Genomic DNA, 15,399 nt, shown 5'->3' on the forward strand with positions numbered 1-15,399 from the left:
TAGAAAGAGCACAGAATCATTTGAAAGTAATGTAACGATCAGAAGTAAATCAAAGATGAATCCAAGTATATATTAATAAATCTATTAGCATATTAGCATATTCAATCTTCTTTTTGATTTTTCTAAATTTCAATGATTTTGCAGCTGAATGGTGGGTGCATTTTGGTGGATCCGTACGAAATTTTAAAGATCTTGCCATTAAGATCCTCTCTCAGACGGTTTCATCAAATGGATGTGAGCACAACTGGTCGACCTTTGCCCTTATCCACACCAAGCAGAGGAACCATCTAAAACAAAAATGCCTCAATGATCTTGTGTATGTGCACTATAATTTGAGGCTGAGGCTCAAATACATTAAGGAAGTTCAGCTGAAGTACTCAGATCTGAGTACAAGTGATTTTGTTAATGAAGATGAAGATCCGATGATCGGATGGATTATGAGTCAGTAGTAAGAGCCAAAACTTGATGAGCCAGGATCGCCTCCATGACTTACCAGTTTTGTTGCTAGTGAGGCTGGAGTGAACGTCTCTCAATAGGCAAGTAGCAACATTCCATATAGACCTCCAGTCGATACGCCACAGCATCCATCCTTGCAACCTAGGCAGCCAGAGCAAGGCATGATGAAAAGACAGACAACTGCTAGGCACAGACAAAAGAAAAAAAAAGACAGTTATAGCTCCAGCAGAGAGTGAGCATTCGATTCACTCAGATTCAAACACCAGACAGAGCAATGATGATAGTTCTTCAGCTACTCATGGCTCTGGTGATCATGGAGGGACCGGAGGACAGGAGACGCAGCTGGTTGGTGGTCTTCTATTCACTGGTAAGTCTCAATTTACGCATGCTATGCAGGATAGGGACCACGATGTACAAATTGATAGAGCCCATGATGATATGATTTCATACAGATGACGGGCTCTGCGAGGTTGTTCAAGATATGATGCAGCTATAGATGACCTCGTACGTAGAGTAAGATCCATAGATGTATCAGATTCATCCTCATATTTTGGATTCTCTTGCCTGCAGCCATAAGCAGCCTATGATCCTTAAGGATATGGATATGGATATGGATATGGTGCATCGGAGACATCGTTTTCTAGTGGCTACTATCCTGTATAGTCCGAAGCATCTTATAGATCAAAATTTGCTACCGATATATTTGGATGGGCCTCTTCACAATAAAGCTATCAGCCCAACGATAGCTCTCAAAGTCAGGACCTCAGTGAGAGATTGAGGATGAGTTATGATCCAATGTGCCTATCTTATGGAATGAGCACAAAGGATTATAACACTGTGGCTAAAGGGATGGACTAATGTTCTTCCTAACTATATAGATGATCCTGTTATTTATGGATATCGATGATCGATCAGATTTTGATGATCGATACGTATTGACTATTTTTAGACTTTTTAATTGGTTTAAACATTTTAGAATTAAATGATATCTAGTCCATGTATTGATTATTTAGGATGCTAAATCATATAATGTCATGCTTAGATTTGTATCATACGCGATTAAAGGTGTATCGGAGTAATACGAACATTAATGAATATCACTAAATATCATTTTGAATTTTAAATTATTTAATAATTCATAAAATTTTGATTGGACACCTCCCACCCAAAAAAAAGAAAAAAGCAAAAAAAATTGGCGTGCCAACCTCCATATCATGTCGGTATCCGTTCGGCCGGCACGCCTCCACATCGTTGTCGGTACGGTGCCGAACCGATACCTTACCGAACCAGTCGGTGACCAAGACAGTCCCGATATCGATTTTTAGAACCTGGATACCAAACATATTGATATTATTAAAAATTCAGAAATAGAAATAAAATTTTTATTTTTTTATTTTGAGAAATAAGAAATGAAAGTAATACCAAAAGACACTTAAATTAACCTTTACTCTCCCTATTCTCTTACCTCATCCAATCTCTTCCTCCTCTGATTCCAAGGCGGACCTGGAAGACCTCATCATTGCCAGCATGGACGAGGACATCTATGCCCTCAACTCTCAACCCCCATCCTTTGTTTGGCGGCCCTCTCGTTATTCTCTTTCCTTAGCTCTCCCCATCACCAACCCTATCTTTCTCCTACGACAAGCCCTACACGTAGCCCTGACCCCGCTCCAACCTTCACCTCTCCCCCCTCCTTTGTCTATCCCATCTACCCACCCCTACATATCCAAAGCCTACGAATCAGTCCTCACTCTATCTCGTAGTTCGATGCAAATAAGCAATTTTTTTAATTTTTTATAGAAATTTCCAAAATCTCTATCTCGTACTTCAGTGCAAATAAGTAATTTTTTTAATTTTTTATAGAAATTTTCAAAAACAAATAGATAATATTATGTTTTCCTCATTTAATGTGAGATCAAAATTCTTTGATCAATTATACAAGAATAGCTCTATCTAATAATTTTCAAGAAAAAAATTCAGAAACTTTTCAGTTCATTGAATTTGTTCTATTTTCAGATAAGTAATGATAATTTGGTATTCTAATTGCTTGGTGTTCAGATATTAAAGAAAAAACTGATCTATGCCAAATGATATTAAGAGTCTAAGATAATTTGATCTAAAGTTGGTCTAATATGTCAATTATTATGAAATGAATTGTTTCAAAACTTTTGGAGTACTTTTAGTTAGAAGAAATTGTGCTACTAAATTTTACATATGTCTAACATAATATATGCTTTTATTAATTATTTTATTTTTTTTATGTTTTAAATATGCCTGGTTCCCGCTGCTTGAGATAATAGTTGAACCAATAAGCCAACAACCTCGCCCTATGGCTTGGTCAATGTAAGGTCCAAGTCTAATAATTACAATTATCATGGATATGGCCACTTTTCACAACACTCCTCCAATCCTGCCTGCCTATCATAGTTTGTAGTACCACCTCATACCTCCCAATATGGGGCATATACCACTGTATCGATCTCATACTAGTACATTATCTTGTATCATATCAACACTCGGTATATTGTCTCCTACCATACCGAACTATATACCAGCACTGTAATAAGATGGTACTGGTACCGGATCTAGTACCAAGATGGAGAATCTTGCTGCCAATTGTATTGCTTAATATATATGATATGTTTACTGCTATTAAACATAATTTTAGCAAAGCATATAGGATAACACAAATATCATCTCGAGATAAAGGATCTTGACCTTTCACTACTTTCTAGGGTTCTAGATTGACCTTTCATATTGTTGCTTATGACATGTGGCATAATTAAATATCCTCCCAATGAATCAACCATGCTTCCTTGAACCGACACTTCCACCAGTAACATATCAGTATGTTTTATGTTAACTCTATTCCATACTGATTCCATTTTGTGTCATCAACTCATACACATCTGCTCACTTAGGTATCTCTTGGCCAGTCATCAGACATGCAATACATGTGGTAACCTAGTGTCTTATTGCTTCTCATTTTATTCACTACACAATCAAGGACTCAAGTCTCAGCAGGATGTCCCATGAGACACCAAGATAGGGTACCATCCCGTGTGTCAGGATCGGACCATCCCACTGGCGTCCAAGCATCTCAATTGGGATGTTTTGGGATATCCTCTATCCCAAGTGTCGGATCGGAGCGGATGGCGACGCGTTTCATTCCATAAGAAAATAAGACAATCTTGTCCCACGAGATTTAAAACCTTGTGCACAACTCTCTCATTCATTTCATGATATATGTCAAGAACACTCATTTATTTCTCTTCTATTTTTCTTGATAGAGATGCCAACCATGCTAGTATCATGCTAGCTGGCATTGGCTGTGCATGGGCTAGCTCTATCATTTCATGCTGGCCATGCTGCCATGATAAGTATTAAGTCCATGCCCATGTGCCAGCATGCGCACATGCCTTGTGCATACCATGCCAATTGGCAACTGGCACAGAAAAGAACAGCACCATGTTATCTTGAAGCAAAATCTTTTTCAAATTACAAAGCTGAGTATTATCTAATAGCTCATACCACTAGGAGAGCTATTCTGCCTCACTCTTTGGCATCAAGCTACTCAATTAAACTGTAGTAATTGGAGTATAATCCAAATTGGTAGCGGTTTGTCTTTCACATAGAAGCAGTACAATTGAAAGACCCAGATGACCATAGTTCCAAATCTACAGGCATTGATCCTTAATTTATCTTCTTCGTTTTAAAAGGGTATTAATGACACTGATGTAAATCTAGTAGTCTCATATATTCCATATTCACTATTCCACTGCATTACATAAGAGGTTTGTAGCCTAATAAAATTGCATCGCTTAAGACTCCAAAAAGGTGGGACATCATGACCAATAATGTCACCATTTTTAAGGTTTGAAGCCTACGGCAGTTCACACAGACCCAAGGAAATTAGCTAGATGACCACTTGGGCAAATGGACATCTCTGCATTGTCTAATGCCCCTACCAGATTAGATGCTTACAGGCTCATGCAAATCAACCTATTTGTATCGAGAAAGAAGGGGAAAGAGAAGATAAAAGGTTAAGAAAAGAGAGTAAGAATTATCAAATTATTACATGAATAATTGGCTATAATATATTCATTATGCATTTATCTACTGTTGGCCAACATAACTTGAATAAACAAAGATTTATCCAAAAGATTGTTGTCATATGTAAAGGATAATTCTATTTCTAATTCTTAAAATTGGCATCATACTTTACGAGGTTTAGCCATCATCACATTTGTATCTGGCTTGTTGAAACCAATTGCTGTAGCAGGCAGGCCATCTGTAACTAAATTTACCCAAAGTAGTTGGACCTGCAAAATGAAATTGTCAATGACAAGTTACTATTCAAAGTTCAGAAATGAAGTGGTTTGCATACCAAAGTACATGGCTAGCTCTAAGAGAAGGTAATATAAAATATACTGTAGCATGTATGGTATTGCATGTGTTTGTGTGTGTGTGTGTGTGTGTGTGTGTGTGTGAGAGAGAGAGAGAGAGAGAGAGAGAGAGAGAGAGAGCGAAGAGCAGAAATTAATCTTCTCGAGGTTCTAGCATTTACAAAATTAAACACCAGAAATTACAAAAATATAATATGAATATATTATTGCCACTTCATCGGATAAAATAAAACAAAAATATCTGGAATGGATTACTGAATTAAGAGCTTACAGGAACTAAAGTATCAGGCATTCCAAGCACTGCAGCCACAAAAATACAAACTACTTCTCCTATATTTGAAGAGATCATGTATCGGATAAATTGCTTTGTATTATTGTATATAGCCCTTCCCTCCGCAACAGCCTGTTCCAAATCATATTTACAATAAACTGAAAAAAAAACACAATTTATAATTTGTAATATAAAGCAACCAAGAGGTCCCCCTCACAACACACTTACAGCAACAATTGAAGCAAAATTGTCATCAGCCAATACCATATCCGCAGCACTCTGGAAAAAACAAAAGAATATATTCAACTATCAACATTGACAACTTTCTGACAAATAGTTTTAAGACTGCCCAGTTGTCCACAAGAAACCACAAAAGCAAGAAAGAATGAAGCAAACTAAGAGAGAAATTCTACTTTGTATTTATGTCAAGAAAGCAGAGGACACTTAAAATAACATTCATGAAACTGAAGGAAGAATTTGGCATAGGTGGCAGACTGGCAGCAACAGAGAATCAGCCCTTGATAGGAATGAAAATAGATGCTTTAACTCCAAGAAAAGAATATAACTTTCACAACTTCCACCACCACCCAAAAGCAGTAACCATATGGCTTCATATTAATGAATTCCACACTTTTTAAGTTGGTTTCAGCTTATCTTTGCAAATAATAATCATATAAGTAATATTGAGTGGGTCCATTTTCTCTCTTATCATTGAAAAGGTTATGGGATTCGAGCCCAATTGACGATGATAAAAAATAGCATGCTCACAAATCAGCCAAGCAGTAGCACATCCAATGATATCCTATATATCATGGTTTTGTAACATGAAAACTATATATTGAGCAATTAAAAGTCCTCCTCTGGATTGAATAATATCAACTTAAACAAAAAAGTGATCAAGATTCACCACAGAGAAATCAGTATGTTCTAAGTTAACAACCAGACTGGCTTGATGTGAGAGAAATCACCTATGTTGATAGATTTCATTTTTAAGCAATGAGAACAAGGTGGTCAGACCACTGGTTCTCAGAACAATCTGGTCCTCCAGACCACTATTTCTCAGAACAATCTGGTCCTCCAGCCTGACATGACCCTTTCAACATCCAAGCATGCTCTAGATTCATGACGTGCCTGATCTAACCCATAAAACTTCCAATAAAGGTTTTGCTTTAGGAAGCCAGGCAGTGGCCATCTGACCCATTCCCTCCCCCAAAAAGAAAAAAGAAAAAAAAGCAAATGGAGTATTGTTTCATTGAGAACTCTTTTCAAATTTAAAATTACTCCCTCCAAACATTAAGAAACATAAAGGTTGCAAGTATCAATATTAGGTAAACAACTGGTTGGCTTGAAAGCATAGTTTACATTCTCGAAACATGATGGAAACGCTGGAGTGAGCAATGCTTCCTACATAATTTTCCAGGCACAAGTTTCATCAATATAAATAGCATTATTACCTTCTCAATCTTATTTGAAAAGTGATTAGTTATAGGAGGACAGAAGCAAGACAGTCAACCTAATGGATCTCCAGCATTTAGACAAAAATAAGTATACCTTAGCAACTGCTGTTCCTGATCCCATTGCAATTCCTATGTCTGCTTTCTTCAAGGCAGGTGCATCATTAACACCATCACCAGTCATTGCAACCTTGTACAAAAGACAAATTTCCCAGTATCATTATATTGCAATCTAGCTCATAAAAAATAGAAAAAAGTTATCTAGTATTCTAGAAACAAGTGCATGCATGAGAAATTACAAACAAATAATTTGTTTAAGTTTTAAGCATTATGAACTCAGGCCCCATTTGGTTCAGGTTTATACATCATACAGAGTATGAAGTGATAACCCGGTTTAATCTGGGTTATCTGGCCGGACAACCTTCTGCAACCCACTTTGTCCCAGGGGCAAAAGGGACATTATACAAATCAGGATAAATCAGAATAAAGCTGCTCTGTGTTGTCCGCCCCATCTTTTCCCATCTAACCTGAATAAATCAGGATAAAGCTACTCCACGAGAAAGGCAAACTAATTTTTCATGTGTAATAGCCAGGTTAGTTTTCCCCAGAAACACATACATATAACAACACTTAACAAGTGTTGAGTTAAAATAGTTACGAATATGAGCATAAATTTCATCCACAACACAGACGTATCATATCAATGCATTTTCCTATATGGACAAAACCAATTAACTAAGTGAGACATAATGGCAGTCTACATAAGAAAATGCTAATGAGGTAAGAGCCATACCACTTCCCTTTGATTTTGCAAGGCTTCAACCAGCATCTTCTTGTGAGAAGGTTCAACCCTAAACCAACCAATTACACCAGCTTTCATGAAAATCATTTTCTCAAAGTGAGCAGATGAAAATTGGAAAGATGAAAAGAACATATATATTAAATTGGCTTGACATAAATGAAAGAAGAACATGGCTATTTATAGCCAAACATTTGGGAAGAAATTAATTACATAAACAAAGTTACAGAGTTTGATTGACATTACACATTCACATCATCTCAGCAACAATACCTAATGTTATCATGGCATGAGAACAAAAAGCAACATCCACAATAATTTTTAATCTCTCCTCAGGGGAATTAGTAAGAATTTGAAGTCTGTTATTAACTGTTACTTGCTAAAACCAAGCATAAAGACAACTAAAAGAAAATAGAAATAAAAGAAATGTACTTCAGTTCCTTCCAGCCATGCCACTTACATCAATTAACAACTTCTATTCTATACTTCAAAATCATAGAAATTCAAGATTCATACTCTGATGAATTCTTGATGCCAAATAGTCAACTGAACACTTGAATAGAAATGTAATAGCACATAGTCCTACGATTGCTGGAAATATAACTTCCTTTCAAATTTAAGCTAAAAAAATATCAAGGCTTGGTCACAAATTCAGTTCAGTCAAACCCCATACGGTCCTATAAGGGTTAGGAGTTGACCGAGGAAAAGATTCAAAAGAACACTAAGTGTAGGTGGGGAAGACTCGAAAATCAGTTTCTTAGTAATCTTACTTTGTGCCAGTATTACTTGCTCATGATCAAGGTTTTAAAACTCTGCTCCGGCTGTCCCACAGAAAGAGATCTGCTTTTGATAAGTCTGCTACGAGTTTCAGAGATTGAGGCCAAAAATTTATAAAAATCCAAATAAATAAAAAAAAAAGAAAGAAATCAGGGCACGTTATTTCACATCATTTGTTTTTCGTGTTTGCAGTTATCTAGGATCGTAATTTATGTAATAAAGGCATGTTTAGGCTGATATTGAATTGTATTGAAACTTAATACATTATGTAGATTGCAGTAATGTACTAATGTATTGAGGATAGACAACAAACAAGCAAGAGTACAGAATTCAATTACGTACACTTATTCAGTACCACGAGTACAGAACTAAATTTCCTACCCATATTATACCCAATTAAGCAAGAAAAAGGCTCATCTAAGCATTTTTCCAAACTTTTTACCTACCTAAGAAAAAGAAAAACAATCTGAGCATAGGTCATTCAATAACTCATCTAAGCATATGAGGCTTTGATCCATTTTAATAATCCATTGAAGCAAAGAAAAACCTATCTAAGAATAGTTCATTCAACTTCATTTTTAATAACCTATCTAAGCAAGAAAAGCCCCATTCAAATAAGAAACCTTTTTATATCATTACTTCACTTTAATATTTTATTTTATTTCAAAAAAAGGAGAAAGTATCTAATTAGTAACGAATTTTTTTCTAATTAGTAAATAAAAAAAGAATCATATCAACATGTAATGCTTTCTAATTAATAAAGAGATTCAATGAAAAAGAGAATCAAAGAAAAAAAATCAAACATATGAACTTGTCAATAAGGTTTTCCATTCCGGCAGGATGAGGAGCGTCCCGACCGTCGCATCCTGCTCCTAGGAGAAAATGTGATTGAGACAGGGTCAGGACTCCGAAACCCATCCATACAGAGAAAAAAGAAGAAAGAAGAAAGAAAGGAAGGAAGATAAAAAAAGAAAAAGTGAAAGGAAAGAAGAAGAAGAATGAAAGAAAGAAGGGAAGGGAGAAGAAAAAAAAAAGGAAGGAAAGAAGGAAAAAGGAAAGACAAAGAAGAAAAAAAGGAAAAAAGAAAGAAAGGGATGACAAAAAGAAAGAAAAAAAGGAAAAAAGGTTGAAGAACAAGAAAGAAAAGAAGGAAAGAAAAAAAATAAAGAAAAAAAAAAGAAGGAAGAGAAATGGAGGATATCTATTGCGATGCATGACCGAGATGGCTATCGGGACAGGATGGCACAACGGAGTGTCCTGTTTCATGGAGATATCCGGACATCTCAGTCCCACGAGATTTAAAATCTTATTGTCAAACAAGGAGGTGAAAGTAATTTTGGTTAGTATTCAGTTATAACTGGCCAGAGCTAGTCAAAAACTAGTTGAAACTACTGAATCAGACAAAACCACCAAAAACCGAGCACGCTAGATAAAGGAAATTAGTCATAAACCCAAACATATATCTTTTGGTTGAAGCAAATTGGCTTCAGCAAACAAATTGGCTTCGGCCGAAACCAAAAAGCTTGCTCATGATCAACCTTGATAAATCAAGGATAATATGAGATAAATATTCAGTTAGCATTTCAACTTTTTAAAATACAGCCATTATATGCAAGTAGCTAGCAGACTGCATGGCGCCTTGGTGGTTGCTATTTCAAAATAGGAGGAAGACATAGGAAGACAAGATTGAAAGGAGCAAGAGGATGGAAGGCATGCAAGGGGAGGATGACCAGGCAGAAGGTAGCATTGACATCAATAGCCGCCACTACAGGGGCAAAGACAGAGGGAGAAGGAAGAGAGGAGGACAAGGAGAATGAACAAAGAGAAAGAAGAGAGAGAAGCATACCATCTGAACCAATGTCAGTTTTCAAAAGGTTCCCACCAACCCTTATCCGATAAGATCATTGACTGCACAAGGCACTACACCCTCCGCCTTCTTTCACTTTTGCTCCCCTCATGCTCTCTTGAGTACTAATAATCGTGACTCAAAATTAAACAATACATGTACTACACCAAAAAGTAAGCAATGTAATCAATGGAAGCTTAATTTCACTTGAGCTGCCCTACCATAATAGGCCACTTGCCTTACATCTTGACTAGGCCAAGTGCCAAGCTAATGAAGCTAGGGTGCTTAGGCTCATGCTATGCACTCATGAGACACATCCCAACCACATTTAAAAGCTTCCTGTGTGCTATTTAACGTGGTCAGATGAATGCTTGTGCATACATGGTTGCTCGGCTGCCCTTAGAATAATGTGGCATCCCAAAGTTTTTGTATAGGACCAAAAGGTCAAGAATATCTTTCAAGCAAAGATGCTCACTAATGCAAGACAAAGCAGCCAAGGAAAACATCTATGACAGGCCCTTGAGAGTTGGAGAACCCAATCAAAAAGGCTTTGAAAACTTTTACATGTATACAATTTGATCATCTCAAGGTTTAATTTATTGATAACTATTAGGAGTCTTTGAAGTCTGGCCCACGTTTTAAGTCTCAGTTCAGGGCCCTGCACAAGTACCTTATGGGTATAGGTCAATATGGTACAGAACTCTCCCACACAGACACACGGTATGCTATTGGGGTTGACATAGCATATCTATCACGTGTAAATATAGGAGCATATTGAACCCCTGTACCACATCAATATTGTGTAAGGTCGGTTTGATACTCCCCATACCAGGTTGATACGTAAAACCTTGCATGCAAGTTGCAACTATGAAAAATCTTTCTATCTTTTAGTCACTATTTGAGATAAGGTTTTAATCTCCATACCAGACCCTACACAGGAACCATGTTGGTACAATGTCAACAGGCCCAATACAGGGAGGCGGTCGAGCATGCCGATACACAATATGCCCCCGTACCAAGCATCAATTCAGTATCAATATAGTACGATTGCCCAGTATTGAGCAGTACACAATGGTACTGCAAAACTTGATTTGCTATGGGTTAAATGACCAAAACAAATCTTTGGTGCTCAAATCTGAAGTACTTATTTTTCAGCATCCTAAAACGAACCGATTTTATTTTTTTCACAAGGATGCTAGCTGAAAGCTCTGCTTGTATGTAAGAAAGCAATAAAAGAAAGAAGGGGAAGCCGTTCTTATCTCCTCCCTTACTTTCTCTTCTTCTCCTCCCCCAATACCCCTTTACTTCCTAACTCCCAACTTTACCTTATCCTCTCCTAAATTACTGCTATCAGTTGTTACTTCAATCAACAAGAAAATAACAAGAGAATTTCATATCTGGGCACAATCAAAAAAAAAAAAAAAAAAATACTGCAACATAAACTTTCAGCAAACATTCATATTTGGGTTACCATCATCAAATCGAAACAAGTTTGTAGTAGGGAAGTCAGCTGAATACGGTTCCCTGTGGAAAACAAGTAAAAAGGGAAAATGCACCAATCCAGGAAAGGTTGCAGCAAGCATGGTTAATGGAGCAATGATGAACATCGGCAGGGTATTGAGTACTTAAATCAACAACTGAAAGAAATAAAGATAGTAAAGGGACAAATTGTTTTGGATACTTATTGTGTTTAAAGCAACCAACCTAAGGTTTTAAAATTGTTTGCAAATAAGGATGTCAAACCAGTTCCAGGCAAGTCCAAGCTCCAACTGTCAGTGGATGATGTTGATCATTAAGCAAATTCATCAGAACAAAAAGCTTTTAAAGCAGTTGAAGTTGTACTCCTCAACGCCAATAACAATTGTAAAGTTTGGGAGTTGGTGGGAGGTTCTAACAAAGAAGCTAGAACACATGTCTTGCTAGCTTTTGTACTACTATATAGAAGATTGTTTAAAGCAAGGATTTAGATCTTGGTTTCCTTTCTGATTTCCCCAGTTCTGGCAGTTTCTCTTGAAGTTTCAGTCAAAACTTCAAGAACAAGGAAAATAAAAGAAATCAAGGCAAGTGATTTCCCATCATTGTATTTTGTTATAAAGTTATTTACAATTACAATTTACATAGATTCGGTTAAAATCTTATAACCATGCATAATTTCCTCTCAAAGCCTTCTTTCCCTCTTGAAGTTTGAGCAATATATAAGCATCAAGCTTGAATGATATTTCAGTATAAAAACCACTCAAAACAATACCTGTCAGTTCAGTTAGAATGGAGACACTGCACACTATATACACAGCACTACCTCTAGGATCCTTAAAAATGATGACAAGTAATCCTTTCTTTATCACTAAAAACAACAAACAAATAAACAGCCAAGATAGCAAAAATATATATTATGAATTATCTAATTGTCCCCCTCCCTCACCCTTTTTTCTGTTTTTGTGCTGCTTCGAAGCTGTGTTGCAATCTTTCAGGTTTGCATCAAATAAACATATTGACCATTGATCCTTAACAGATAAATTTGTGATTGAACAAATGTATTAAAAATAACATCAATTAATCTTTATAAATAATAAACAAATTTACTCATTAAAGAAACATAAAAAATAAAAATCATACTTTACTTTGGTTTTTCCAAAACCAGCCAAAATTCCAAAACAAAAATTTTGGTTAGTTTTTGATCACTCTCAGCCAAAAAAAGTTCCATTTCAAATGGAATGATTTCAGCTGAAATTTGCAATCTTCGTTTAAAGGTGGTTGACTGCTACAGCTCAATAGGATATTAATTACTGCAATCACAAAGAGAATATTGCTATTGCCCATAATACTAAATTATAGTATGAAGAGATTTGTTTCTTACAAGAACCATATATTAAAATAGTATAAAGAGTTTTCTTCAATAACCATTTTCAGATTAATTTGTTAACAATGAAAAGATAGGAGTCTTCACAAACCCCAATTCTTATCCACGTTAAAGATGCAAAACAAGAAATAAGTGTGTAAATATATCTAAGAAATTTACATTTGCAAGGATGTTTTTAAGAGTGACCATGGGTACCAGATCTTTTTAATAAGGAATCTTGAAGATTTGGAAGATAACTGGTAAGTTCATTAACTGCACTCTAGTGTATTAAGACATAAAAATTGCATCTCACAGACATAAAACACGCAAGAAAAAAAAATGTAACTACCTGGTAAAAAGCACCATTCTCTGCAGTGCTAATGTTCGTTGCATGGGTGGAAGTTCTTCAAACTCAGAGGCGGTATAAGAGTACCCAGTAAAATCATCCAAGTGCTTGAAAGCACCAATTTGCTGACACAGAGATTCTGCTGTAGACTAATATAGCACAAAATTAATTTTTCTATCACAAGGATTATATTCTATGAAAAGAAGCAAACAAGGAAGATCATGCTCTTTACTTTGTTATCCCCTGTGACAACTATAACACGTATTCCAGCAGACATACAGGATAGCATAGCATTTCTTACTTCCTCTCTTGGTGGATCCAGCATTCCGACCTGAAGACAGATCACAAGAAAATGAAGGAAAGCGATCATTAGTAAACTTTCACTGATTAGATTTATACAGGATTTCACAAAGAGAAACAGTTCAAGAGGCACGAGAATTGCACTTATGGGAAAATGTTGCAGGGAAAGTACATGCAAATAAAAGTTTACATCTAAATCAATCTAAAGGGGAAAAGAAAACTCTAAACACCATAGTAAATTTATAGGGAGTTTGACGCTTGATACAATATATATGAGAGAATATGTAAGGTCAAAACTCATAAGTTACACATAAGACAATTGATAAAGCCAAAACTCAGAAGTACTAATACCAGTGACAATCACATATTAACTAACAAAATAAGAGAAAAAGTGAATGCATACCAATCCAATAAATGTCAGGTTTGCCTCATCCTCATGGCAAAGAGTCTGCTGACCCATGGGCATGCGTTTCAGTGCCAACGCCAAGCATCTCAAGGTGTCTTTTCCTGCAAAGCTGTCATTCAGTAGCATGATTAGCAGGTTTCAGATACTTGAAGACTGGAGAAAATGGTAGAGTTCATAGCTAAATGGCATTAACTAAAAGGATGAATTTAGAAATTTGATGATTGATCATCTGCCAACAATTATTTTATGTTCAATATTTTCAGTGCGACCCAGTTGTCACCATCTAATGTTGCATGGAGATACAGTACCAAGAAATGAACAAGCTCATTGACTATGAAATCAGCTTGTCTTATTATAAGAGAATATTTATATTTTTAACTCCTGATGTCAGTCTTTCAAAAGATCATTTTGGCAAATTTTTGAACTAAAGATAATCTACTATTGTCATGCTTGTTGGAATGTATTGACCTTTGCTATCCAGCGGGCTCATAACAATGTTTGGGTATAATAGCCCTTAAGATTTGCAGGATACCTTTGAATGTAGCAGTTGATATTTTGACCCGACCCAAAAATCTGGAATTCAAATAAAAGTTAAGAAATGAATTTTTATTCCCAAGGAATTGAATTACTGAGTTTTTTTTTTTTTTGAACTCAAATAGGGAAGTATTCCTTATTTCCATGTAATAATTAAAGTAAATGGATATATATTGGACATGTGGCTTCTTGGTTCCCACATCAAATGATTGAAAACACAAAAAATAAGGCTTCCCAATCAATATCAAGTATCGATCAGTCGACGACTAGTTTGGATCCAATCTAGTTTATTCCAAGTGCTGTGGCCCTGGTTTAGCCAAATCAGGTGTGCTGGCCCTACTGCTGTCAACAGCTGACCGTTACAATATGTACCCCACTGGTATCACGCAGATATGCATGACGTTAGAGACCTATTTAAAAAATATAAAATTAAATAAAAGCCAAGCCCAAGCTAGGACTAGTGGTCAACTATATTTAAAATAAATATATTTAATTCTCTAATGCCAATAGAATGAACAAAATATGGATAAAGATATTTCATATGGAGTCAGTTGATTATATTGGGCTGTGTAATTGCATGCATGCCTTTCAGACCTAGGTTAGAAGCAAAATGATACCACAATTATCCTTCTGTTGCTAATATGTGAAATAACTGTATCATGTTATTGTCTATGATAAATTGCTTCAAGCTATATAATGGCATGTTAAAACGCAATCTGCACAGATATCTAGAATGATTTGCAATCCTAGATTTATATATGCTAGTAATAAAATAGGCTTATTTATGATAAATATATTCAAGCACTAGTAATAAAGTAATTCAAACTAGAATATGTTTAGAATTTGAGTAAAGTAACATATCTCAGCAATGTGACTTAAAAATCTTTTTCACAAACTTGTGCATCTTTCTTTGCCAGTGCATGTGCACAAAAAACACAAGTAGCACAGCAGCTCCTGACTACCAC

The 15,399-nt window shown here is 35.9% G+C and overlaps 1 protein-coding gene across 3 annotated transcripts in view; it reads right to left on the reverse strand.

Moving 5' to 3' along the window:
* The window catches only part of LOC105055842 (calcium-transporting ATPase 3, endoplasmic reticulum-type), a 64,439-nt gene that overhangs the window by 13,855 nt on the left and 35,185 nt on the right, over positions 1-15,399 (reverse strand). For all 3 annotated transcript variants that reach the window (XR_012136301.1, XM_029267813.2, XM_010937842.4), the window contains 8 exons: positions 13,898-14,009; positions 13,427-13,525; positions 13,198-13,343; positions 7,381-7,438; positions 6,685-6,777; positions 5,362-5,412; positions 5,134-5,265; positions 4,677-4,778 (listed from right to left, as the gene is read on the reverse strand). Coding sequence is in view for 2 of the 3 variants with exons in the window: in XM_029267813.2 (XP_029123646.1) it covers positions 4,677-4,778; positions 5,134-5,265; positions 5,362-5,412; positions 6,685-6,777; positions 7,381-7,438; positions 13,198-13,343; positions 13,427-13,525; positions 13,898-14,009 (793 nt within the window). In the remaining variant the exon portion in view is untranslated. The remainder of the gene's footprint in view (positions 1-4,676; positions 4,779-5,133; positions 5,266-5,361; positions 5,413-6,684; positions 6,778-7,380; positions 7,439-13,197; positions 13,344-13,426; positions 13,526-13,897; positions 14,010-15,399) is intronic.

The sequence above is a fragment of the Elaeis guineensis genome, chromosome 13, assembly GCF_000442705.2.
Source record: "Elaeis guineensis isolate ETL-2024a chromosome 13, EG11, whole genome shotgun sequence".
Lineage (NCBI taxonomy): Eukaryota > Viridiplantae > Streptophyta > Magnoliopsida > Arecales > Arecaceae > Elaeis > Elaeis guineensis.